The sequence below is a fragment of the Physella acuta genome, unplaced genomic scaffold (assembly GCF_028476545.2).
Source record: "Physella acuta isolate Inbredline_101_S28 unplaced genomic scaffold, ASM2847654v3 ptg000876l, whole genome shotgun sequence".
In the NCBI taxonomy this organism is placed as follows: Eukaryota; Metazoa; Mollusca; class Gastropoda; family Physidae; genus Physella; species Physella acuta.
In genome coordinates this window covers 47308-75300 of record NW_026732393.1, presented here as the reverse complement: position 1 = coordinate 75300, position 27993 = coordinate 47308, and the positions used below count along the sequence as shown (strand labels likewise).

General features: G+C 40.4%; 2 protein-coding genes across 2 annotated transcripts; both read left to right on the top strand.

The window, feature by feature from the left end:
- Positions 1–136: 136 nt before the first annotated feature.
- On the top strand, positions 137–9277 carry LOC131952542 (F-box/LRR-repeat protein 21-like). The gene is made up of 8 exons (XM_059315262.1): positions 137–509; positions 1326–1566; positions 1684–1914; positions 2421–2570; positions 3712–3911; positions 4653–4796; positions 7989–8062; positions 8399–9277. The coding sequence occupies exons 1-8, from the start codon at positions 402–404 to the stop codon at positions 8598–8600; spliced, it is 1350 nt and encodes a 449-aa protein (XP_059171245.1). The 5' UTR covers positions 137–401; the 3' UTR covers positions 8601–9277.
- A 1571-nt stretch (positions 9278–10848) lies between these two features.
- On the top strand, positions 10849–25900 carry LOC131952556 (uncharacterized). The gene is made up of 8 exons (XM_059315278.1): positions 10849–11204; positions 11514–11754; positions 12308–12541; positions 13647–13793; positions 14782–14981; positions 17900–18034; positions 19477–19550; positions 25552–25900. Exons 1-8 carry the CDS (start codon positions 11076–11078, stop codon positions 25823–25825), a joined length of 1434 nt encoding a protein of 477 aa, XP_059171261.1. The 5' UTR covers positions 10849–11075; the 3' UTR covers positions 25826–25900.
- Positions 25901–27993: the final 2093 nt, after the last annotated feature.

Below are 27993 nucleotides of genomic sequence, written 5' to 3'. Positions count from 1 at the left end.
TGTAAATGCCTTCCAATCATATAAGAATATACGAGATTATTTATTGAATCCTACTCCCGCTTTATTTTGAACAACATTTTTTCCGGTGTGATCTTTTGATTTTACCAGCAGATTCTATCGTCATCAAATAATGCATAATTCATCATCGTTCACTTCCGCCGATCCAATATGGCGGATGTTGAGTGTTTATTTCCATCAACGCATTAGAAAACATGACGCTAAAGGCTGTGATGTATGACTTACAGACAGATAACTGACTCACAGTGAGGTAGATCACACACCTTACAAAAATCTAGAATCCTGAGACCACATTACTACGTCGTACATGTGGGAGAAGGATTAGACCGAATACAAGCTTGTAAACATTTCTTTATTTGAGCGCACGAACAATCCAATTTTTGATGGGCGCTGAGTGGTCGAGATTTGGGACCTCAAATCCAAGTAAACGTTTCAAACGTGAGACAGACGACACAGTTGACGCAGCCAACAATCGTACCCAACAGAGTTTGGTAGGTTTTCATAATTGTAAAACGGCGTGGTCGAATGGTAGAGTATACTTCTGCTAAACCACAAACCTTGAGTTTGAATCCTCGAATGGTAGAGCACACTTCTGCTAAACCACAAACCTTGAGTTTGAATCCGGGTTCAAGTTTTTAAAAGTCATTGTGTCCACCTAGCTCTGATGGGTGCAGGACTCACGTTAAGGAAAGTAAAGGCGGCTGGGCATAGTCCTGACCATACTATCTGACCATACTATCCCTTCAATCATGTACCGAGGTCAAGGTAACAGGTCAACTCAACTTAACCTTCAGGTTTGAAAGGGGACACAGCTCTTTACTTATCTGACGGCCCATATCAATGTATGTATTATGTGTGTGCGTGGTATATTGTGTGTCGGGAAGGTATTTGATAACTCTGCAGATCTGTCCCAGGCTATCTGGGATCAGACATCTGGGATCAGACATCTAGGATCAGACATCTGGGATCAGACATCTGGGATCAGACATCTGGGATCAGACATCTAGGATCAGACATCTGGGATCAGACATCTGGGATCAGACATCTGGGATCAGACATCTGGGATCAGACATCTGGGATCAGACATCTGGGATCAGACATCTGGGATCAGACATCTGGGATCAGACATCTGGGATCAGACATCTGTTACAGCTAGAGCCGTTTCACTGAACTCACGTTTTGGATTAAGGTGATGTCGGCTACTCAGGAACGACGCTACTGTTTTAAAATCGCCTCTAAAACTTTTTTTTACGCTTTTCTTTCTTACTTCACTAGAATTTTTGGTCCATTTAACCTCTAACCTACAGTTTACAGGGATTGACTGGAGCCGTCTACCTTACCTGGTCTTGGTTCAAGTCTTCCAACACCTGGACAACCCAGACAGGTACCACGCTGCTCTCACGTGTAAATCCTGGCTGCTGACATTCTCTAGTCCAGCCTTGTGGCGCACGGGACACTTCAAGTTGAACACCAAGTACAGCCAAAGTCTGATCAGTTTTGTAGAAACGATGGGGAAATCTTTGCTTCACATTATAGCCGATGGTACAGGTTAGGAGGTTTTATTTTAAATCTAATCAAACAAGCTGGAAACGTCTATCAGACAAGGATAAGTATCGAACAGTAAAGATTAAAACATGCTAAAACCAAATACCAACTGTTTTGCAGAGCTTCAAGATGGAGACATCTCCTCAAGCAATCGATTTTTGTCCGACTTACTGGACGCTCTACTGACCGCCAACAACCGGAAACTGGAGACTCTCAGCCTGACCAACATGCGAATGTTGAGGTCACCCTTCGCCTACCCCAGGTGTGAGGAAAAACTGGCCTCTCTCTTAGAAAACCAGCGCAAACTTCAAGTGCTTGACCTCAGCAACGCCGGTCTAGTTCTCTGCGAAGGTCAGTTACGCTGGTCTAGTTCTTTACGAAGGTCAGTTACGCTGGTCTAGTTCTTTACGAAGGTCAGTTACGCTGGTCTAGTTCTTTACGAAGGTCAGTTACGCTGGTCTAGTTCTTTACGAAGGTCAGTTACGCTGGTCTAGTTCTTTACGAAGGTCGGTAACCTGGGTCTAAATATTGATGGTCTACAACATTGGTCTAGGTGTTAGCTAAGTTCAGTTCATATTAACGGTCTCTCACGTTAATTTAAATGTCGACGAAGTCCAAAGACTTTGTCCTAAATCTAGTCAACAGGTCGTATGGCGTAATACATGTTGACACATAATCATTTATTGTGTTTAAACATATCCACAATTTTATGAACAAAATAATAATTAACGCTAATCTAAATATTATTTGTCAGCAACACTGGTCTTTAACTAATTAGTAGATTTAACTCTCAATTTGACGGTGCCAGCCCTACCTAAGTCACCAAACTTTAAATGTTTATAAAAACCATGAACCAGGTCTAGACTTGCTAGTGGCGGCCACCCTGAACTGCCACACAACGCTCCACACCCTCCACATCAACGGGCTGGTCAACCAGAGCTGCTCACGAGCTTTGGCCAGGCACTCCAACTTTCTGTTGGTCGTGTCAAGTCTCAGCAAGTTATCTCGTAGGTTGTGTGTCCTTGATTTACAGTGTGTCTCGTAGGTTGTGTGTCTCGTTGGTTGTGTTCTTGGTTTACAGTGTGTCTCGTAGGTTGTGTGTCTCGTTGGTTGTGTGTCCTTGGTTTACAGTGTGTCTCGTAGGTTGTGTGTCTCGTTGGTTTACAGTGTGTCTCGTAGGTTGAGTGTCCTTGGTTTACAGTGTGTCTCGTAGGTTGTGTGTCTCGTATGTTGTGTTTCTCGTAGGTTGTGTGTCCTTGGTTTACAGTGTGTCTCGTAGGTTGTGTGTCTCGTTGGTTGTGTGTCTCGTAGGTTGTGTGTCCTTGGTTTACAGTGTGTCTCGTAGGTTGTGTGTCTCGTAGGTTGTGTGTCTCGTAGGTTGTGTGTCTCGTTGGTTTACAGTGTGTCTCGTTGGTTGTGTGTCCTTGGTTTACAGTGTGTCTCGTAGGTTGTGTGTCTCGTAGGTTGTGTGTCCTTGGTTTACAGTGTGTCTCGTAGGTTGTGTGTCTCGTATGTTGTGTGTCCTTGGTTTACAGTGTGTCTCGTTGGTTGTGTGTCTCGTTGGTTGTGTGTCTCGTTGGTTGTGTGTCTCGTTGGTTGTGTGTCTCGTTGGTTGTGTGTCTCGTTGGTTGTGTGTCTCGTTGGTTGTGTGTCCTTGGTTTACTATGTGTCTCATAGGTTGTGTGTCCTTGGTTTACAGTGTGTCTCCTTCTTGACAATGTGTCTCGTAGGTTTACAGACAGTATGTCTCGTTGCTTTAATGTGTGTATCGTTGGTGTACAATATGTAGGTTTATTTTAAAAGTGCATTTTTTAAATTATTGTTTTTACAATCTGTGAATGTACACGTTTTAAATAATTTTGAGTGAAAATTTGTTGTCATGAAGGAAGTTTTAACATATTTTATTAAACCACAGAATATCCAACCGCAAAATATCGAACCACAATCCACCGAAACACAAAACACCTAACCACAAAACACCGAACTACAAAACACCGAACCACAAAACATCGAACCACAAAACATCGAACCACAAAACATCGAACCACAAAATACCGAACAACAAAACACCAAACCACAACCTACAAAACCACACCGACTCCCACCACCATTAAGCATCACCAACAAAACCCTCGCCGTATCTTGCAGACCTGCAGCTTAGCCACGCCTACCTGTCGGACACCGTGCTGTACCTGCTTGCTGCGACAGCCTGCAACAGCCTGCGTGTGATGACCGTCCACGCCAACAACCTGTACGACTGCAGCATTCGGACAACCCCCTCGGCATGGCAGGCCCTGTCGTCCGCTTGTCCAGCACTCAAAGTTGAGGTGTTGATCCAGCCAATGACTGTGAGTTGATGAACTAACACGTCCAATAACTAATGACAACGGCCACTGCGTGTTGTTCCAAAAACTTCCACCGTATCCTCTATTTCTCTCAGAGAGTGTATTATGACCTCCACTGTATCCTCTATTTCTCTCAGAGAGTGTATTATGACCTCCACTGTATCCTCTATTTCTCTCAGTGTATTATGACCTTCAATGTATATTTCTCTCGGTGTATTATGACCTCCACTGTATCCTCTATTTCTCTCAGTGTATTATGACCTCCACTGTATCCTCTATTTCTCTCAGTGTATTATGACCTCCACTGTATCCTCTATTTCTCTCAGTGTATTATGACCTCCACTGTATCCTCTATTTCTCTCAGTGTATTATGACCTCCACTGTATCCTCTATTTCTCTCAGTGTATTATGACCTCCACTGTATCCTCTATTTCTCTCAGTGTATTATGACCTCCACTGTATCCTCTATTTCTCTCAGTGTATTATGACCTCCACTGTATCCTCTATTTCTCTCAGTGTATTATGACCTCCACTGTATCCTCTATTTCTCTCAGAGTATTATAACCTCCACCCTATCCTCTATTTCCCTCAATGTATTATGACCTCCATTGTATCCTCTATTTCTCTCAGTGTATTATGACCTCCATTGTATCCTCTATTCCTCTCAGAGTATTATAACCTTCACTGTATCCTCTATTTCTCTCAATGTATTATGACCTCCACTGTATCCTCTATTTCCCTCAGAGTGTGTATTGTTATTATGGCGTGTCAGTTGGTAACATTTTAACCCCTTCGATGCCGTTACATAAACTTCATTGGATTTTTGCGCGCACCGTGGATAAGGCTCGCTTGCAACATTGCTTTCAAAGAATCGCCGCCAACTTTCAGGTTTGTTGGTTCTTGGATGAATTGATGGTTTTTGGATGAATTAATGGTTTTTGGGTGAATTGGTGGTTCTTGGATGAATTGATGGTTTTTTGGATGGATTGATGGTTTTTTGGATGAATTGATGGTTTTTTGGATGGATTGATGGTTTTTTGGATGAATTGATGGTTTTTTGGATGAATTGATGGTTTTTTGGATGAATTGATGGTTTTTGGATGAATTGATGGTTTTTGGATGAATTATGGTTCTTGGGTTAATTGGTGGTTCTTGGACGATTTAATGGTTCTTGAATGAATTGATGGTTTTTTTTTTTATGAATTATGGTCCTTGGGTGAATTGGTGGTTCTTGGATGAATCGGTGGTTCTTAGATGAATTGGAGGTTTTTTGGGATGAATTAATGTTGTTTTTTTTTGGATGAATTGATAGTTTTATAGATGAATTGATGGTTCTTGAATAAATAGGTTCTTGGATGAATCGGAAATCTCAACATTCTATTTATCTTTTGCCTTCCCTAAACATTTTAATACGTTATGAGACACCACAGCATGAATGCTAGTTTGTCCGTCAGTGGGACCACTAATTTGACCGTCAGTGGGACCACTAATTTGACCGTCAATGGGACCACTAAATAGACCGTTAGTGGGACCACTAATTTGACCGTCAGTGGTACAACTAATTTGACCGTGAGTGGGACCACTAATTTGACCGTCAGTGGGACCAGTAATTTGACCGTCAGTGGGACCACTAATTTGACCGTCAGTGGGACCACTAATTTGACCGTGAGTGGGACCACTAATTTGACCGTCAGTGGGACCACTAATTTGACCGTCAGTGGGACCACAAATTTGACCGTCAGTGTGAACCTAATTAGTCTAGTTGTATTGCTAATTTGTCCGTTAGTGTGAACCTTATTTGTATAGGCGTATACGAGTACCACATATAGTTTACGCCGCTAGTTTGTCCAACTGATAATGCATGGTAATGTTTGATGCGATGAATGTGATGTGTGGTAGTGGACGTGATGTTTGATACAGTGACTGTGATGTTTGATACAGTGACTGTGATGTTAAATATATTGGATATGATGTTTGGTAAGGGGATCTGATGTTTAATATAGTGGATGTGTTCTTTATAGCAGTTGAGACCTTAAGTATAGTGGATGTGATCTTTATAGGAGTTGAGACCTTAAGTATAGTGGATGTGATCTTTATAGCAGTTGAGACCTTAAGTATAGTGGATGTGATCTTTATAGCAGTTGAGACCTTAAGTATAGTGTATGTGATCTTTATAGCAGTTGAGACCTTAAGTATAGTGGATGTGATCTTTATAGCAGTGGAGACCTTAAGTATAGTGGATGTGATCTTTATAGCAGTTGAGACCTTAAGTATAGTGTATGTGATCTTTATAGCAGTTGAGACCTTAAGTATAGTGGATGTGATCTTTATAGCAGTTGAGACCTTAAGTATAGTGGATGTGATCTTTATAGGAGTTGAGACCTTAAGTATAGTGGATGTGATCTTTATAGCAGTTGAGACCTTAAGTATAGTGGATGTGATCTTTATAGCAGTTGAGACCTTAAGTATAGTGTATGTGATCTTTATAGCTGTTGAGACCTTAAGTATAGTGGATGTGATCTTTATAGCAGTTGAGACCTTAAGTATAGTGTATGTGATCTTTATAGCAGTTGAGACCTTAAGTATAGTGGATGTGATCTTTATAGCAGTTGAGACCTTAAGTATAGTGGATGTGATCTTTATAGCAGTGGAGACCTTAAGTATAGTGGATGTGATCTTTATAGCAGTTGAGACCTTAAATATAGTGGATGTGATCTTTATAGCAGTTGAGACCTTAAGTATAGTGTATGTGATCTTTATAGCAGTTGAGACCTTAAGTATAGTGTATGTGATCTTTATAGCAGTTGAGACCTTAAGTATAGTGTATGTGATCTTTATAGCAGTTGAGACCTTAAGTATAGTGTATGTGATCTTTATAGCAGTTGAGACCTTAAGTATAGTGGATGTGATCTTTATAGCAGTTGAGACCTTAAGTATAGTGTATGTGATCTTTATAGCAGTTGAGACCTTAAGTATAGTGTATGTGATCTTTATAGCAGTTGAGACCTTAAGTATAGTGGATGTGATCTTTATAGCAGTGGAGACCTTAAGTATAGTGGATGTGATCTTTATAGCAGTTGAGACCTTAAGTATAGTGGATGTGATCTTTATAGCAGTTGAGACCTTAAGTATAGTGTATGTGATCTTTATAGCAGTTGAGACCTTAAGTATAGTGTATGTGATCTTTATAGCAGTTGAGACCTTAAGTATAGTGTATGTGATCTTTATAGCAGTTGAGACCTTAAGTATAGTGGATGTGATCTTTATAGCAGTTGAGACCTTAAGTATAGTGTATGTGATCTTTATAGCAGTTGAGACCTTAAGTATAGTGTATGTGATCTTTATAGCAGTTGAGACCTTAAGTATAGTGGATGTGATCTTTATAGCAGTGGAGACCTTAAGTATAGTGTATGTGATCTTTATAGCAGTTGAGACCTTAAGTATAGTGGATGTGATCTTTATAGCAGTTGAGACCTTAAGTATAGTGGATGTGATCTTTATAGCAGTTGAGACCTTAAGTATAGTGGATGTGATCTTTATAGCATTTGAGACCTTAAGTATAGTGGATGTGATCTTTATAGCAGTTGAGACCTTAAGTATAGTGGATGTGCTGTTTGGTATAGTTGGTGCAATAATTGATACAGTGGATGTGTTGTTAGATAAATTGGATGTGATTTTTTGATATAGTGGATATGTTGTACGAATGGCTGACTAGGTAGCGTACACATCGTTAACTAAGAAAGTATGAACTGACATTGTTCAGCCCTAACATTTTCCTGCATATGGATTTTAAAAGCATGTTTAAGTATGTGTTTAAGTATGTGTTTAAGTATAAGTTTAAGTATGTGTTTAAGTATGTGTTTAAGTATGTGTTAAAGTATGTGTTTAAGTATGTGTTTAAGTATGTGTTTAAGTATGTGTTTAAGTATGTTTTAAGTATGTGTTTAAGTATGTGTTTAAGTATGTGTTTAAGTATTTGTACAGACGGTGTGCGCCTGTCGAATCTCAGTTCTTTGAGAATGTCATGTGCAACATAAACAGTTCAGATCACAACTCAAATGTTGCCTCTCATTTTCACAGATCTCCCTACGTCATCTCCACATTGATTTAGGCCTCTTTGAAGATAGCGACATTTTAGGGGACTTTTTCAAAAGGTGAAGTCGACCTATACAATCCTGTGGTCCTACTCATAACAGTATACAAAAAAGTCCTAACGAGTTTCTTTCCTAGTCCTATCCTACAGTCTTGCTGACCTAACACTTCGGTCTTAAGTCTTCGAAATTCAAAAATGATACAGACCTACAATCGACAATCCTAAAATTTAAAGATAAATGTATATGTATATATATGTATATATATGTATATATATTATATATATATATATATATATATATATATATATATATATATATATATATATACATACACACGTTATTTTTTGTTGAGAGCCTGATCCGATTAAAATTAATGGAGTTCTATGCTTTTCTCAGGTGTCACAATTTAGAAAGTTTGTCAGTGAAATTGACCACTTTCGAAATGCTCGGAGAGTTCAAGGTTGAGCAGCAAATCAGACGAGCCATCGCCAGTCACCCAACCAAGCACGTCTGTAACGTCAACCTGAACGGTAGAGACGTCAGTTTGACGCAGGGATGGTTGACGTCTTTCGTTGGGTTGTTGGCCAGGGTTGTCTAAACGTGTGGATGGTTGGCGGAGTGATACATATAGTAGAGAACAACAATAGTGGCAGTCAAGTGGATGTTTGGTGGAGCAATACATAGGGTAGACAATACAAGTGTGGAAGGCACGTAGATGTTTTAGAAGCGCATGAAAAAACTGGAGAAATTCCATTCAATTGGCCAAGGAAAATTTGACCTTCGTCATGAAATGGATACTGTGTTGGTATCGTCATGACATGGATCCTGTGTTGGTATCGTCATGACATGGATCCTGTGTTGGTATCGTCATGACATGGATACTGTCTTGGTACCGTCATGACATTGATACTGTCTTGGTAGCGTCATGACATTGATACTGTCTTGGTATAAAACCGCAGACTGACTGTACCCAGCGTAAAAATCCTCTCGAACTATTTGTACCCAACTATTTGTACCCAACTAGAAATACGTGATATAACTACAACATGTAATGTATTCACCTGTGAAGATGTCATATCAACGTGCAAGTAATTCAGGCAAACATCAATATTTAAAACACCTATCATTTAATAAATGTTTACACATATTAAAACCTGAACTTTTCCTGAAGTGTATAAGTACTGCTGTCGGTAACATCTTCCATACTTACATACATCACGCAGTCGATTAAAGTGTTTAAATAATTCTTCAGACATCACACAATCCAATAAAGTGTTTAAGTCTTCTTGCTGATTGTGTTAAAATGTGAGAGGTTGAAGAATGTGAATAAAATTTATGTTTGAATCAGTGAGCTAATCTAACCTAACCTGATACGCGGACCTTTGACCACAGGTGGTTTGACCATAGGGTTTTGTTCACAGGGTAAAGATTAACTTAACATGAGAAAAAGTTGCATAACTTGATTTAATAACATGATTGTTCATCATTTATAACTAAAAGTCATCTAAAACACTCGTCGAAACCTAACATAACATAACATAACCTAACCTAGCCTAGCCTAGCCTAGCCTAGCCTAGCCTAGCCTAGCCTAGCCTAGCCTAGCCTAGCCTAGCCTAGCCTAGCCTAGCCTAGCCTAGCCTAGCCTAGCCTAGCCTAGCCTAGCCTAGCCTAGCCTAGCCTAGCCTAGCCTAGCCTAGCCTAGCCTAGCCTAGCCTAGCCGAGCCTAGCCGAGCCTAGCCGAGCCTAGCCGAGCCTAGACTTAACTTAGCCTGTGGTAACTCAAAAGTAAAAGTCAAAAACTGTAATCATGATGATGCCTTCTTCACTTGTAATCGAGTTATTTCCCCAGGACTCCAACATTAACTTTTCTATCGCACATTAAAATTTCCATCGATTACTTGAGCATCGATGCAGTAACAAATAAGAAACTTAGAGAACTAAAGAAAAAATCAAACTAGCTGACTAAGAACATACCCCCATTAACACATGAAACAGATTATAGTGATGGCCCACGAAAGAACATATCCCCATAAACTAATGAAACAGTTTACATTAATGGCTCACTAAAGAACATATCCCCCAATACAAATTATAGTGATGGCCCACTAAAGAACATATCCCCATAAACTAATGAAACAGTTTACATTGATGGGTCAGCAGAACAAACCGGTCAAAAGAGAAAGGCTGGAACACTGACGGGGTAATGAAAGCTCAGGTTCAGGTTATATTTGCAGTTCCAGTTTAATGTCAGTTTCCGGTTAAAGTGACGATTTGATATAATTAATGTTTTCGTTTGAGTTTAAGATTTAAGTTGAAGGCCAATAATCTAGTATTTAGGTTTAAGTTGAGGGTCAATAATCTAGTATTTAGGTTTAAGTTGAGGGCTAATAATCTAGTATTTAGGTTTAAGTTGAGGGCCAATAATCTCGCATAAATAGAGAATTTGACAATCTTTGACATTCTGCATCCTTCCGGATATAAGTATTGTAACAAATCTGTTGATCTCTATATTAACTTTTGAGCGATTTCTAGTAACCGGAAATGATACGTAATCTACTTCCGGTTTCTCATTAGCCAATAACTAGAACGTGGTTTATGTCAGGTAGACGAAATTTAAAATATATATTTATTATAGTGAATATTTTTAAACGAAGTATTTGAAAAATAATTAATGTAAAAATTTCTATTACACAATTGAACTCAAATTACCATCCCCATTACTGTTAGATAAGAATATAGAAGAAAAGTTTAGGGGATATCACTCACGCTTTATTGAAAAGTGTATAGTCGGGAGTTCGCATTTATTTTTTTGAGTACAACGTCATCACGTAATGATTAGCACATTTGTTTACTTCCGGTTCTACAGTATAGGTGCTGAGGTTTCTATCACCAAAATACGGGAGACGTTTATATTTAGGATTAGATTATTTTACTAATGTTGTCATGTAAACAATAACACTACAAAAATCAAGAATCGTTGTATCACCAAAGTAGATATACCTTACATGAAAGAGAAGGCTAAGACCTGCAATTAAAGGTTATAATCTTCAGTGTTTTTTCACACGAAGTTTGAATGGGTGCTGAGTGGTCGAGGTTTAGCTACTTCAATCCTTACCATCGTGCTACAGCCAACACAACCGTTGCCGAACGTGACGACGAGAATCTTGAGGACTCAGGCGAAAATAGTACCGAGCATGACGTGGTAGGTGGTCACAACATTTTCAAATCTGATGCCTTAATGGCAGAGTCTAGAGCTACTCATATAACTTATGTGTGAGGGATTATGTGTGTGATGTTTTGTGAAGGGGTTTGTGTGGGGAATGAAGATTGCATGTTAACAATCTTGTTGTCTTTCGCTCACAAATATTGTGTCATTCTTACAATTTACTTTTAACCATTCTACTGTTTATTACTCTAATACACTTGAATATCTGTGAATTGAACCTTGGACCTGTCCATGTATTAAAACGTTGAACCCTTTAAATATCCACTAATCCGCTATACCATCCAGTCCACAGGACCCGACTGGACCCGCCTACCGTACCCAGTCTTGCTGCAAGTCCTACAACTCCTGGACGAGACCGACAGGTACCACGCGGCTCTCACCTGTACGGCCTGGCTACTGCCGCTGCCGAGGCCGTTACCGTGTCGCACCGGACACTTCAAGTTTAATCCTGCCACAGCTGTGAAAGCACTTCAATGCGCTAGGGACCACGGGAAATCTTTGCGTCACATTACAGCTGACTGTTCAGGTTGTTCAGGATTTTATTTCAAGTAGTGACACATTTCAATAGTTTAGAAGTAACGGTATGACACTGTTGCGGTAGTTAAAAGTCTTGTCTTTGGTGTATCATCGCTTTCGTTCATTAAAAAGGGCACGATATCTTTAGTGTGTTCATATTGCGACGACTCTTCGGTCTGTTAATGCACCATTTATTATATCCGCTAAATAGTGCATCTTCTATTTTAACCATTTCGATTGGTCAGAGCTCATCTCATTAGACCAGGGGTCTCCAAACTACGGCCCTCGAAGTCCTCTCATTCGGCCCGCGGAGATATTTTTGTCCACGGAAAAATCGTTTGTTGGTGAAGGCTGAGGAACTTTGCCCAGAAAAATCAAAGACATGCCTGGAAGAAACTGGCCCCCGAACTGAAATTTGATAGTTAATGCGGCCCTTGGACTGAAAAGTTTGGAGACCCCTGCATTAGACAATGATACATTTCATTGGTCAGGTAGGGTGTTACAAAGCTTAGAGAATGTGGGTGGTTGGTTAGTTACAGTTGAAACGGTTTCCCTTATCACAGTGCTGGACAATGGTCAACGCAAGCACACAGAGGTGGTGCACCAGTTCATCATCATCCTACTGCAAGCTGACAACCAACAGCTGCTCACTCTCAGACTGACCAACATGAGCATGCTGACGCCAGACACGGACCACCCCGTTTCGAGTCTGGTCAAATCCCTGGCCGCTCTGCTGAAACACCAGCATCAGTTAGTGGTGTTAGACCTCAGTCAGGCTGGTCTAAATGTCAATCAAGGTCAGTAACGATGGTCTAAATGTTTACCAAGATCAATAACTTTGGTCTAAAAGTTTAGCAAGGTCAGTAACTTAGGTCTAAAAGTTTAGCACGGTCAGTAACGATGGTCTAAAAGTTTACCAAGATCAATAACTTTGGTCTAAAAGTCTAGCAAGGTCAGTAACTCTGGTCTAAATTTTACCAAGATCAAAAACTCTTGTCTAAATGTATAACAAGATCAATAACTTTGGTCTAAATGTTTACCAAGATCAATAACTTTGGTCTAAAAGTTTACCAAGGTCAGTAACTCTGGTCTAAACGTTGACCCACGTTGGCCATTGGGCACCAACTACACGTTCCAGGCAACTTGAATCTGCTATATATTCTGCGCGTGATTGCTTGGTCTGGATTTCTCTCTCTCACCGTATCCCTCTAAACTCTCTCAGCATTCCCTTACACTCTTTCAGCATTCACTTACACTCTCAACATTCCCCTATACTCTCTCAACATTCCCCTACACTCTCTCAACATTCCTCTACACTCTCTCAGTATTCCTCTTCACGCTTAACATTCCCCTACACTCTCTCAGCATTCTCCTACACTCTTAACATTCCTCTACACTCTCTAAGCATTCTTCTACACTCTCTTAGCATTCCTCTACACTCTCTCAACGTTCCCTTACACTCTCTCAACATTCATCTACACTCTCTCAACATTCCTCTACACTCTCTCAGCATTCCTCTACACTCTCTCAACATTCCTCTACACTCTCTCAACATTCCTCTACACTCTTAACATTCCCCTACACTCTCTCAACATTCCTCTACGCTCCCTTAACATTCCTGACGCGGATAAATTTCTCTATCCCAACCTACCACTGTTTACACAAAGTTGAGTTGTACGTTATGGGTTGTACTCACACTCCCCACGTATATGTTTTATTGATCATTGTCTTCTTTAAATGTGCAAGACGCCACATTAAAAGCACTACACATTAATGTAAACGATAAGGTTGTATTTACCCAGACCTTGGATGATAGCTCCAGTCTCCAACAGCAATTACCACACATGTCACTCATAAACTGGACAACCGTTGAATGAAGCTAATACTCTCAAACTGTTTCAGGCTTGCGGCTATTGAACTCTGCAACCTTAAGCTCCCGAAGGACCTTAAAAACACTGGCCATAGATGAGTTAATCGGTCTCAACCTTTCATTTGATCATTTAGCTTTTCAAGAACTCTTAATCTGCGTCATTCGCTGCACCCTCTCTGGTATGTGAGAGTAGGTTACGTTTTTTGCTCATAAAGTATTGAGGTGGAATCGTATGTCCATTTTTTAAGTACTTTATTTTGTTAATGAAAGCCGAAACGATGCTGTTAAATAAATAACCGTTTTTCTTTAATGTTGTGTTTATTAAATACCAAATTTGGTTCTCGTCAAAATGCCGACTTACGTGTTTTCTCAGCTATACCTACCTATCAGTCTTTTAAAGCTAAATCACAGCTATAGGCTACTTACCTGTCTATCTTTAAGCACTAGATCTCAGCTATACCTACCTGTCTGTATTTTAGCACTAGATCTCAGCTATACCTGTCTTTCAGCACTAGATCTCAGCTATACCTACCTGTCTGTATTTTAGCACTAGATCTCAGCTATACCTACCTGTCTGTATTTTAGTACTAGATCTCAGCTATACCTACCTGTTTTTCAGCACTAGATCTCAGCTATACCTACCTGTCTTTTAGAGCTAGATCTCAGCTATACCTACCTGTCTTTCAGCTTTAGATCTCAGCTATACCTACCTGTCTGTATTTTAGCACTAGATCACAGCTATACCTACCTGTCTTTCAGAGCTAGATCTCAGCTATACCTACCTGTCTTTCATAGCTAGATCTCAGCTATACCTACCTGTCTTTTAGTGCTAGATCTCAGCTATACCTACCTGTCTTTTAGAGCTAGATCTCAGCTATACCTACCTGTCTACCAGCACTAGATCACAGCTATACCTACCTATCTTTCAGAGCTAGATCTCAGCTATACCTACCTGTCTTTCAGAGCTAGATCTCAGCTATACCTACCTGTCTACCAGCACTAGATCTCAGCTATACCTACCTGTCTTTCAGAGCTAGATCTCAGCTGTACCTACCTGTCTACCAGCACTAGATCTCAGCTATACCTACCTGTCTTTCAGAGCTAGATCTCAGCTATACCTACCTGTCTTTCAGAGCTAGATCTCAGCTATACCTACCTGTCTTTCAGAGCTAGATCTCAGCTATACCTACCTGTCTGACAACCTGCTATACAGCCTGGCCCTAAAAGGCAGGGACCAACTGAAGTTGATGACGATACGGGCAAGGTACAAGTTCTTGGTGCAGAGGGTAACATCAGCGCCAGCCTGGCAGAGCCTCACACACTCATGCCCAAGTCTGAAAGTTGTATTTTATATCATACCACAGTCGGTAAGCTGTTTCTATTACCACAGTCGGTAAGTTGTTTCTATTATCGCAGTTGGTAACTTAATTATATGCTGACCCTGCACCCTCGCAGAAGTATTCTAGCAATGTAATCGATGTATACATTTCGTTTGAATAAATGCTTACAGTTGTTCTATTCTTATATATAAAAGACCATGTGCGTACTTCTCTCTCGCTCTCTCCGCAATATTTATGGCAAGGTCGTCAGCATGTTCAGCGATATATGGAGAACTTAAAGATACGGATTTTTGTTGAAAATAATATGGTGGATGGTTAAATGTATAAACTATTTTTTTTTAAAGAAAGAAAATAAAAAAGGCATACTTGAATGTATAAACAGGTTTCTAACTAAAGCGTTTATTGTCGTGACAAGAACGCAAAAAACAATTAGATTAGACGTACGCTATGAAATGTATACAATACAATTTCCTCGGCCTAAACTTATAAAACTTACTTCATCTATTTGGATTCTAGATCTAGAGCTACGGAAAAACTAGACTTAACAAGCCAGTCGTAGATTCTAGATCTAGATCTACGGAAAAAGTAGACTTAGATTCTAGATCTAGATTCTATCTAGTTTGTAAAGAGAAGAGAGCTAAAAGTCACCAAAATTTCCCGTGTAACGGGTACCGACGGCTAGTACGACATAAAAGCTGTACTACACGGTTTGGATTCATTGACGGAAAACATACACACACAACATACACATACACACACATTTACATATATACATATATACATACATATATATATATATATATATATATATATATATATATATATATATATATATATATATATATATATATTATGTGTGTGTTTCAGTCAAAGCCCGAAGTCGGCCAAAGCGCGCACTGGCCGGCCAATGCGCGCATTGGCCAATATCGCCTCTCATTGACCGGTCAAAGTCCGAAACTTAACTTGATTTCGGCCTTTGACCGGCCAGTCCGCCGACTGGCCATGGTGGACCGGCTAAATTCCTAATTAGAAGATCATGCGCAGATTTAGTGTTTTTTCATACCGTTTGGATCACGAAATTAAGTCTTAATTGATTATTAATTAAAGTAAATGACAGAAACATTCAAATTATTTTATTATACTATAGTCTAAATCAATATTATCACTTGTTACAATAAGTTGAACTTTCATGGCATTTAGAATTACATAGTAGCTTGTTATTTTTACACTTGCAGCGATTTGTTTTGCATTTGGTTGTGCAATTACAGCAAATGTAGCCTTTGCCGCCGGTCAGTAATTGTCTAGATGCGATGGATCATAGTGATTTTTTCTCAGTGCCAACGGAAGACAATGAGAGCAGTTTTTCGTGAAGAATTGAAAACTCACTTCTAGCATACAGTTGTTTTAGAACACCATGTTCCTTTCCTAGCTTGTAGAAAGCGCACTCGACGCTCATGACAACTGCAATCACGCTTCGGGGATCACCGCGACCTCTGTCTACATCTGGTATACAGATGCGAACATTATCTCCGACTTCAGCTTGTTTAAAATTTGTATCTGATTTTTTAGAGTCTTGGTACCTTAATTTCTTGTTCAATGTTCTCAAGATCTTCCTCAGCAACTAAATTATCGAGAGACTCTCTTGGTAGATTTGAAGTGCTAAGTCTCACTTTTGTTTTGCATCCAAACAAGGCTTCGTTTGGCGATTGTTGGTTTACTTTATGAAAAAAACGGTTTTTCATAAATTGAAAGAAATTGACTCTCAGCTCAATGATTCATTTGTTTGCATCCATGTCATCACCATGTTTTAAACATCTTGGTTGGCACGTTCCTTGGCTTTGGATTTCCGTGAACTAGTTTAAGTTTAAGTCACACGCAGAGGCGTAGCGACCCTTCCCGGCGCCCGGGGACATACTTTCAATTTGGCGCCCCCCTCGGGAGCAAATTTTCGATTTGCATCCCCCCTCGAACTTTTCATTTGCATTCCCCTCAAACTTTCAATTTGGCGCCCCCCTAAGGTCGGCGCCCGGGGACATATGTCCCCCCCCCGCCCCCCCCCCCCCCCCCCCTCGCTACGCCTCTGGTCACACGTTCTTTAGTTCAGAAATAACTTGATTCACAAATTTTCTTCCATTAGGATTTGGATTATTTATTTTGGTAGCCATCTGGTATGTCTGTCGCTTGGTCTGACGGTCCTTTTGGTAGGCTACATGTCGCATTGTATATAGAACGCATGTAGAATGCATTACAAACAAGAGCCAAACCATACGTTACTCACAATGAAACCTCACCCAGAATAATGAAAACACGATCACAACTTAATCTAGATTGGACATCCCGGCCGGTGCGAACATTGTCTGGCCAATGAATGAAATACTTTGTCAATTTTATACTTTTCGGACTTTGACCATTACGTCCCGGCCAGTGCACGCATTGGCCGGCCAATGTAGGAAATATGCTGTCAAGTTAAAGGTTTTCGGACTTTGGCCAGTACTTCCGGCCAGTGCGCGCATTGGCCGGCCAATGCGGGCTTTGACCGCACTTCGGGCTTTGACCGTAACACACACACACACACACACACATATATATATATATATATATATATATATATATATATATATATATATATATATATATATATATATATATATATATATATATATATATATATATATATATATATATATAAACATATATACATATATATATATATATATATATATATATATATATATATATATATATATATATATGTAGAGAGAAAGAAATAAAGAAAGAGGATGTCTTAATCTTTTGAACTATGCCCACACCACTGCTCTTTTTTTTTTCATAGCGGTTATCTGTGTCATGTACACATGTGACATGTACATCTGTACCATGTACACACGTAACATGTACATCTGTACCATGTACACACGTAACATGTACACATGTATTTCATTCAGGATTCCTGCTCGGACCGATCCCTGTGTAACATGTTGACCCCGTCCCTCCCCCTGCATGCACTGTACTGGGGTTCAGAGGCGTCACGTACCCACATAACTCACGGCAGTTTCCAGCATATCGCCACACACTTTCAGGTGAGTCAGTACACCATTGTTTCGTCATGGTGCTTTTAAGTCACAATACCTACAAATGTCTGTGGTTATACCCGATTAAATCATTAAAGAAAAAAGAAAAATCTGTTTGTAAAGAAAAAAAAATATGTTGATAGAAAATTTTAAAAATTAATATAAAACTATTGAACGAATATTAATTTGTATATAATAACAATAAATAAATATTATTTCTGATTATAGAATTTTGGTTCATATTCAAATTGTTTATGTTGTGGGTTTTTTGGTTGAGTTGGTTTTGAGGTGTTTTTTTAGGTGGTTTTCAGAGTTTCTTCCAGTCATCAAAACGAATTTAAATTTATATTGAAAATATATACTTGTAACAAAATCAACAAGCACCAGTTTGTAAGAAGCCGCTGTGTACTACGACACTGATCACACCCTATAATATAAAACTACCAAGTGTCTGTCCCAAAACGGTTGGGAATAACGTCGTCCCTCTCACAAAGCATACAGAGTTAGACTTTCTCCTGCGAATAGACAAAGCTCAAACGAAACGATAAGTAGAGCAAAGACTGGGTAATGCATAGTTTCTTGTAAGCTGGAACAAAATGCTCAGTTTAATTCAATCCTAAGGGAGACCTATGTAACAACAAAGAAATATATGTTATATATATATATATATATATATATATATATATATATATATATATATATATATATATATATATATATATATATGTGTGTGTGTGTGTGTGTGTGTGTGTGTGTGTGTGTGTGTGTGTTAAATTAGTCCTTAACCAAATCCCAAAAACAAAACTTAAATTTAAACTTAACGTAAGTGTAAGTCATATTCTAAACCTAAAAGTTAACTTCTCAAAATCTTCAATCCAACTCTAACCTAAAATTTTAAGTGTTAAGATTAAGGCAGGTTTTGATATTGTTTTGTATAAATTATTTGCAGAGCATTATATATATATTTCGTTTATTAAGTGTCTAGGTTTCAATGGATGCAATTTCAAAATAAATACATACTTCAAATATTGACCTTTGACACTTGAAATTCTTAAAAAAAAAAAAATAAATAAATAAAAATGTAAATACTTTGAGCCTTCCGGGAAAAAAACACCCATTTTATATAACGCTTATGCATTATTTAGAATGACCAAATGGCATAACATTGCGTTAACATAGAACAAGTTACTATTTCAATTGAATGTACACATTTTCGTGTTTGGTTTAATAGAATTCGTGAATGTACACAATTTTTGTTTTTTTATAGAGTTTGTGAATGTACACATTTTGCGTTTTTCATAGAATTTGCCAATGTACACAATTATGTGTTTTTAATAGAATTTCGAATATACACAATACTGTTTTTTTTTTCAAACTGTTTGCGAGTGTACACAATTTGGTGTTTTTCTTAGAATTTGTGAATGTACACATTTTTGTGTTTATTTTCACAGAATTCGCTCCACCATCTCCACCTCCATTACAATTTTGATCTTAATATGGATGGTGTCGCTAACCTCTACAATAGGTGAGTTAGTGGCTCTGTCTTTGACCTAGAGGGTGAGTTAGTGGCTCTGTCTTTGACCTAGAGGGTGAGTTAGTGACTCTGTCTTTGACCTTGTGTGTGAGTTAGTGGCTCTGTCTTTGACCTAGAGGGTGAGTTAGTGGCTCTGTCTTTGACCTAGAGGGTGAGTTAGTGGCTCTGTCTGTGACCTAGAGGGTGAGTTAGTGGCTCTGTCTTTGACCTTGTGTGTGAGTTAGTGGCTCTGTCTTTGACCTTGTGTGTGAGTTAGTGGCTCTGTCTTTGACCTTGTGTGTGAGTTAGTGGCTCTGTCTTTGACCTTGTGTGTGAGTTAGTGGCTCTGTCTTTGACCTTGTGTGTGAGTTAGTGGCTCTGTCTTTGACCTTGTGTGTGAGTTAGTGGCTCTGTCTTTGACCTAGAGGGTGAGTTAGTGGCTCTGTCTTTGACCTTGTGTGTGAGTTAGTGGCTCTGTCTTTGACCTTGTGTGTGAGTTAGTGGCTCTGTCTGTGACCTAGAGGGTGAGTTAGTGGCTCTGTCTTTGACCTAGAGGGTGAGTTAGTGGCTCTGTCTTTGACCTTGTGTGTGAGTTAGTGGCTCTGTCTTTGACCTAGAGGGTGAGTTAGTGGCTCTGTCTGTGACCTAGAGGGTGAGTTAGTGGCTCTGTCTTTGACCTTGTGTGTGAGTTAGTGGCTCTGTCTTTGACCTTGTGTGTGTGTTAGTGGCTCTGTCTTTGACCTTGTGTGTGAGTTAGTGGCTCTGTCTTTGACCTTGTGTGTGAGTAAGTGGCTCTGTCTTTGACCTTGTGTGTGAGTTAGTGGCTCTGTCATTGACCTTGTGTGTGAGTTAGTGGCTCTGTCTTTGACCTTGTGTGTGAGTTAGTGGCTCTGTCTTTGACCTTGTGTGTGAGTAAGTGGCTCTGTCTTTGACCTTGTGTGTGAGTTAGTGGCTCTGTCTTTGACCTAGAGGGACAGTGGCTCTGTCTTTGACCTTGTGTGTGAGTTAGTGGCTCTGTCTTTGACCTAGAGGGTGAGTTAGTGGCTCTGTCTTTGACCTTGTGTGTGAGTTAGTGGCTCTGTCTTTGACCTAGAGGGTGAGTTAGTGGCTCTGTCTTTGACCTAGAGGGTGAGTTAGTGACTCTGTCTTTGACCTTGTGTGTGAGTTAGTGGCTCTGTCTTTGACCTAGAGGGTGAGTTAGTGGCTCTGTCTTTGACCTAGAGGGTGAGTTAGTGGCTCTGTCTGTGACCTAGAGGGTGAGTTAGTGGCTCTGTCTTTGACCTTGTGTGTGAGTTAGTGGCTCTGTCTTTGACCTTGTGTGTGAGTTAGTGGCTCTGTCTTTGACCTTGTGTGTGAGTTAGTGGCTCTGTCTTTGACCTTGTGTGTGAGTTAGTGGCTCTGTCTTTGACCTAGTGTGTGAGTTAGTGGCTCTGTCTGTGACCTAGAGGGTGAGTTAGTGGCTCTGTCTTTGACCTTGTGTGTGAGTTAGTGACTCTGTCTTTGACCTAGAGGGTGAGTTAGTGGCTCTGTCTTTGACCTTGTGTGTGAGTTAGTGGCTCTGTCTTTGACCTAGAGGGTGAGTTAGTGGCTCTGTCTTTGACCTTGTGTGTGAGTTAGTGGCTCTGTCTGTGACCTAGAGGGTGAGTTAGTGGCTCTGTCTTTGACCTAGTGTGTGAGTTAGTGGCTCTGTCTGTGACCTAGAGGGTGAGTTAGTGGCTCTGTCTTTGACCTTGTGTGTGAGTTAGTGACTCTGTCTTTGACCTAGAGGGACAGTGGCTCTGTCTTTGACCTTGTGTGTGAGTTAGTGGTTCTGTCTTTGACCTTGTGTGTGAGTTAGTGGCTCTGTCTTTGACCTAGAGGGTGAGTTAGTGGCTCTGTCTTTGACCTTGTGTGTGAGTTAGTGGCTCTGTCTTTGACCTTGTGTGTGAGTTAGTGGCTCTGTCTTTGACCTTGTGTGTGAGTTAGTGGCTCTGTCTTTGACCTAGAGGGTGAGTTAGTGGCTCTGTCTTTGACCTTGTGTGTGAGTTAGTGGCTCTGTCTTTGACCTTGTGTGTGAGTTAGTGGCTCTGTCTTTGACCTAGAGGGTGAGTTAGTGGCTCTGTCTTTGACCTTGTGTGTGAGTTAGTGGCTCTGTCTTTGACCTTGTGTGTGAGTTAGTGGCTCTGTCTTTGACCTTGTGTGTGAGTTAGTGGCTCTGTCTTTGACCTTGTGTGTGAGTTAGTGGCTCTGTCTTTGACCTAGAGGGTGAGTTAGTGGCTCTGTCTTTGACCTTGTGTGTGAGTTAGTGGCTCTGTCTTTGACCTTGTGTGTGAGTTAGTGGCTCTGTCTTTGACCTAGAGGGTGAGTTAGTGGCTCTGTCTTTGACCTTGTGTGTGAGTTAGTGGCTCTGTCTGTGACCTTGTGTGTGAGTTAGTGGCTCTGTCTGTGACCTTGTGTGTGAGTTAGTGGCTCTGTCTTTGACCTTGTGTGTGAGTTAGTGGCTCTGTCTTTGACCTAGAGGGTGAGTTAGTGGCTCTGTCTTTGACCTTGTGTGTGAGTTAGTGGCTCTGTCTGTGACCTTGTGTGTGAGTTAGTGGCTCTGTCTGTGACCTTGTGTGTGAGTTAGTGGCTCTGTCTTTGACCTTGTGTGTGAGTTAGTGGCTCTGTCTTTGACCTTGTGTGTGAGTTAGTGGCTCTGTCTTTGACCTTGTGTGTGAGTTAGTGGCTCTGTCTTTGACCTTGTGTGTGAGTTAGTGGCTCTGTCTTTGACCTTGTGTGTGAGTTAGTGGCTCTGTCTTTGACCTTGTGTGTGAGTTAGTGGCTCTGTCTTTGACCTAGTGTGTGAGTTAGTGGTTCTGTCTTTGACCTTGTGTGTGAGTTAGTGGCTCTGTCTTTGACCTTGTGTGTGAGTTAGTGGCTCTGTCTTTGACCTTGTGTGTGAGTTAGTGGCTCTGTCTTTGACCTTGTGTGTGAGTAAGTGGCTCTGTCTTTGACCTTGTGTGTGAGTTAGTGGTTCTGTCTTTGACCTTGTGTGTGAGTTAGTGGCTCTGTCTTTGACCTTGTGTGTGAGTTAGTGGCTCTGTCTTTGACCTAGAGGGTGAGTTAGTGGCTCTGTCTTTGACCTTGTGTGTGAGTTAGTGGCTCTGTCTTTGACCTTGTGTGTGAGTTAGTGGTTCTGTCTGTGACCTTGTGTGTGAGTTAGTGGCTCTGTCTTTGACCTTGTGTGTGAGTTAGTGGCTCTGTCTTTGACCTAGAGGGTGAGTTAGTGGCTCTGTCTTTGACCTTGTGTGTGAGTTAGTGGCTCTGTCTGTGACCTAGAGGGTGAGTTAGTGGCTCTGTCTTTGACCTTGTGTGTGAGTTAGTGGCTCTGTCTTTGACCTAGAGGGTGAGTTAGTGGCTCTGTCTTTGACCTTGTGTGTGAGTTAGTGGCTCTGTCTTTGACCTAGAGGGACAGTGGCTCTGTCTTTGACCTTGTGTGTGAGTTAGTGGTTCTGTCTTTGACCTTGTGTGTGAGTTAGTGGCTCTGTCTTTGACCTAGAGGGTGAGTTAGTGGCTCTGTCTTTGACCTTGTGTGTGAGTTAGTGGCTCTGTCTGTGACCTTGTGTGTGAGTTAGTGGCTCTGTCTGTGACCTTGTGTGTGAGTTAGTGGCTCTGTCTTTGACCTTGTGTGTGAGTTAGTGGCTCTGTCTTTGACCTTGTGTGTGAGTTAGTGGCTCTGTCTTTGACCTTGTGTGTGAGTTAGTGGCTCTGTCTTTGACCTTGTGTGTGAGTTAGTGGCTCTGTCTTTGACCTTGTGTGTGAGTTAGTGGCTCTGTCTTTGACCTTGTGTGTGAGTTAGTGGCTCTGTCTTTGACCTAGTGTGTGAGTTAGTGGTTCTGTCTTTGACCTTGTGTGTGAGTTAGTGGCTCTGTCTTTGACCTTGTGTGTGAGTTAGTGGCTCTGTCTTTGACCTTGTGTGTGAGTTAGTGGCTCTGTCTTTGACCTTGTGTGTGAGTAAGTGGCTCTGTCTTTGACCTTGTGTGTGAGTTAGTGGTTCTGTCTTTGACCTTGTGTGTGAGTTAGTGGCTCTGTCTTTGACCTTGTGTGTGAGTTAGTGGCTCTGTCTTTGACCTAGAGGGTGAGTTAGTGGCTCTGTCTTTGACCTTGTGTGTGAGTTAGTGGCTCTGTCTTTGACCTTGTGTGTGAGTTAGTGGTTCTGTCTGTGACCTTGTGTGTGAGTTAGTGGCTCTGTCTTTGACCTTGTGTGTGAGTTAGTGGCTCTGTCTTTGACCTAGAGGGTGAGTTAGTGGCTCTGTCTTTGACCTTGTGTGTGAGTTAGTGGCTCTGTCTGTGACCTAGAGGGTGAGTTAGTGGCTCTGTCTTTGACCTTGTGTGTGAGTTAGTGGCTCTGTCTTTGACCTAGAGGGTGAGTTAGTGGCTCTGTCTTTGACCTTGTGTGTGAGTTAGTGGCTCTGTCTTTGACCTAGAGGGACAGTGGCTCTGTCTTTGACCTTGTGTGTGAGTTAGTGGTTCTGTCTTTGACCTTGTGTGTGAGTTAGTGGCTCTGTCTTTGACCTAGAGGGTGAGTTAGTGGCTCTGTCTTTGACCTTGTGTGTGAGTTAGTGGCTCTGTCTTTGACCTTGTGTGTGAGTTAGTGGCTCTGTCTTTGACCTTGTGTGTGAGTTAGTGGCTCTGTCTTTGACCTAGAGGGGGTGAGTTAGTGGCTCTGTCTTTGACCTTGTGTGTGAGTTAGTGGCTCTGTCTTTGACCTTGTGTGTGAGTTAGTGGCTCTGTCTTTGACCTAGAGGGTGAGTTAGTGGCTCTGTCTTTGACCTTGTGTGTGAGTTAGTGGCTCTATCTTTGACCTTGTGTGTGAGTTAGTGGCTCTGTCTTTGACCTAGAGGGTGAGTTAGTGGCTCTGTCTTTGACCTTGTGTGTGAGTTAGTGGCTCTGTCTTTGACCTTGTGTGTGAGTTAGTGGCTCTGTCTTTGACCTTGTGTGTGAGTTAGTGGCTCTGTCTTTGACCTAGAGGGTGAGTTAGTGGCTCTGTCTTTGACCTTGTGTGTGAGTTAGTGGCTCTGTCTGTGACCTTGTGTGTGAGTTAGTGGCTCTGTCTGTGACCTTGTGTGTGAGTTAGTGGCTCTGTCTTTGACCTTGTGTGTGAGTTAGTGGCTCTGTCTTTGACCTAGAGGGTGAGTTAGTGGCTCTGTCTTTGACCTTGTGTGTGAGTTAGTGGCTCTGTCTTTGACCTTGTGTGTGAGTTAGTGGCTCTGTCTTTGACCTTGTGTGTGAGTAAGTGGCTCTGTCTTTGACCTAGAGGTCGAGTTAGTGGCTCTGTCTTTGACCTAGAGGTCGAGTTAGTGGCTCTGTCTTTGACCTTGTGTGTGAGTTAGTGGCTCTGTCTGTGACCTTGTGTGTGAGTTAGTGGCTCTGTCTGTGACCTTGTGTGTGAGTTAGTGGCTCTGTCTTTGACCTTGTGTGTGAGTTAGTGGCTCTGTCTTTGACCTTGTGTGTGAGTTAGTGGCTCTGTCTTTGACCTTGTGTGTGAGTTAGTGGCTCTGTCTTTGACGTTGTGTGTGAGTTAGTGGCTCTGTCTGTGACCTAGAGGGTGAGTTAGTGGCTCTGTCTTTGACCTTGTGTGTGAGTTAGTGGCTCTGTCTGTGACCTAGAGGGTGAGTTAGTGGCTCTGTCTTTGACCTTGTGTGTGAGTTAGTGGCTCTGTCTTTGACCTTGTGTGTGAGTTAGTGGCTCTGTCTTTGACCTTGTGTGTGAGTTAGTGGCTCTGTCTTTGACCTTGTGTGTGAGTTTGTGGCTCTGTCTGTAGCCTATGTACCTGTCAAAAAATTAGACAGTCTTTAAGTGGTATATCAATGTCATATTAATACATAGTTATGGTGTTATACAGCAATGTTATATAACACTTACCTTAACTTCTTTTTTTAATCGATGTATAGAATGGTCGATGTAAAGCTCTACCATTTTTTTTTCTTATTGAGGTGACGATGATTTTTTCCAAAGGTTAATTATGAACAAAAATTCAATTTATTCCCTACAGCTGTCAGAACCTAAAAACATTGGCTTTGTGTAAAGTTTGTAATTCTGAAGTGGAGGAGTGCCGACAAAAAATGCTGATTGGTTACGCTCTAGCTCGGCACCCAGCCAACCCCGCGTGTAGCGTCACGTTTAACGGCGTGGACGTGAGTGGACAAGACCCATGTCACACCGTCCTGTCGATGGTGGGATGGTGCTGTGAGCAGGTTAAAATATGGGCCGGTAAAGGTTGGACATTGGTTGAAACGCTGGTAGTGTGGTTCCAATCGTTCTTTTGATGCCTGGATATGATCGGCTAGACATCCCATGAGATAATGAATTGACATCGTAAATGTGAAAACATTAAATGGTTTTATAACACAATAATGTTTATCGTTTGATTCATTAAACGTTTATTATTGTTGATGCTATAAGACTCTGTTTTGAACACACGGACACGCGTTTTGGGTGATCCGCTGCGTAGCGCAACACATAAGATAAACAACCACAAACGGGTTACAAAACAAGACTGAATTTAACAAAGGTTCGTTGAAACTAAAATAATTTAATAATATCACCACTACTACACCTAACACAGTCTATTCTAAACACAAAACACACAAGCTAATAAAACTATAATACAGTGCCTAAAAACTGGTATAGACCTAACCTGTACTAACCTCGGAGATCTAGACGATTCTGGGCCAATCACACACGTTTTCATACACCTTATATACCCATTCATAAACTGGTACAAACCTGACTATTACAACTCACAGCACGAGAACTGAACAAGGACGAACGGGATAGGGTACAAAGTAACAACAACATTCACCCCCATTCATCCCCCTTCACTCATTCACTACAGACTCAGAAAATCATTGGAAATTGTAACTCGGTCTGGTCGAAAAAAAAAACTAGAAAAAAAAAACAGAAGCTTTTTTATATACTGAAAATAAGCAAATAAAACGATTTTATTTTCTTAAGAAATTGTTTGTTATAATTGTTTGTTATAATGTATAAGCCGTGTTTCTGTGTAGCATCTCTCCGGGGTATAGTTATCCACTTGCCTTCCCTCTCCCCCCTCCTTTTTTCCCACCCCGAGGAAAATGTTTGCATTAAATCCAATCCTTAGCTGGCGATCTAAGTCTAACGACAACAATCTGGCCCTGATGAATCCCAACTTTGGCTTTCAAATGTAAAATTGCTTGTGAACATCAGGTGGTTGATCACGCGATCTTCAGTACTTCATCCTGTCATTAGAAGCTTCTCGTGAGTTCAAAATTACTGTTTGTATAAGTACAACCTACTTTCTCTATTGGACGTAATGTGTTGTTAAGTACATTGTTTATCTTGTGTTTGCTAAGGACATACTCAACGCTTAACAAAACACGATTACATTTCGTATGTTACATTTTACAACTTGTCAACTGAGATTTACTAAAGAATAAATTCTTCAACTTTTCACATATTCTGAATATCCTGTCTTTTTTATTAAAACAGTAATTAAAATACATTACGTTTTAACGGTAATCACAAAAAAACAGAAAATAACTGCCTGTATTTAATTACATTTCATTTTATCGTTAATCACAAAAAAAAAAACAGAAAATAACTGCCTGTATTTAAATACATTTCATTTTATCGTTAATCACAAAAAAACAGAAAATAACTGCCTGTATTTAAATACATTTCATTTTATCGTTAATCACAAAAAACAACAGAAAATAACTGTATATATTGAAACACCGAACTCTCGTCCATGGAAAAACTTGGAGAACTAAACAAAACGACAAACTAATCTATTTAAATGCCATTTCCCTTCAACTCGTGGATCAGTCAACACATCAATGAGCTCCCTATGAAGGGAATAATATATTCTCCTTGAGTGAATGGCCAGGCTTTTAATTTTAGTAAGGCAAACTAAATTTAAATTTTCCTTTTTTTTTGCATTTTTTAAATTTGCGATTTATTATTATTTTTAATATAATAGAAAATCTAATATGTAGGCCTAATAAAAAGAAATAAAATAAAATATGATCTTATGTAGGAAATTTCGTCTACCTAAAAAGGTACTTATATCGGTAGCTTAGAACAAAAGTCCCCAGTTCAAAACCTTTGGTAGATTAGGCTTGAAAGCTGGGGACTGCAATACATCTAGAAGTAAAAATGCCAAATACAAACAACTGCTGTCTTGTAGTCTGTTCTTTGATAAAGTCACGGAAGAATATCCAGACACCAAGGCAAAAAAGCAATATAATTACAGAAAAATGATAATTCCACTTAATTAAGTTATTTATTAGAGTGGTAAATCATCTTTTAAGTCAAATTTGACAAATCCTAACAAGGGTGCGGGGGGGGGGGGGGGGTACACCATGACGTAAACCTGATAATGATAGAGACAAAATGCTACATCGAGCTGTATTTATAACCGTCTATAGATAAAAATCGTTAGTATTATATCTAA

Excerpts from the sequence above, each read along its gene's own strand:
- LOC131952542 (XM_059315262.1), top strand. The coding sequence starts at position 402 with ATGGGCGCTGAGTGGTCGAGATTTGGGACCTCAAATCCAAGTAAACGT. Across the intron at positions 1,915-2,420 it reads CGGTCTAGTTCTCTGCGAAG|GTCTAGACTTGCTAGTGGCG; the intron begins GTCAGTTACGCT and ends ACCATGAACCAG. Across the intron at positions 8,063-8,398 it reads TTAGGGGACTTTTTCAAAAG|GTGTCACAATTTAGAAAGTT; the intron begins GTGAAGTCGACC and ends TGCTTTTCTCAG.
- LOC131952556 (XM_059315278.1), top strand. The coding sequence starts at position 11,076 with ATGGGTGCTGAGTGGTCGAGGTTTAGCTACTTCAATCCTTACCATCGT. Across the intron at positions 12,542-13,646 it reads TGGTCTAAATGTCAATCAAG|GCTTGCGGCTATTGAACTCT; the intron begins GTCAGTAACGAT and ends AAACTGTTTCAG. Across the intron at positions 18,035-19,476 it reads ATATCGCCACACACTTTCAG|AATTCGCTCCACCATCTCCA; the intron begins GTGAGTCAGTAC and ends TTATTTTCACAG.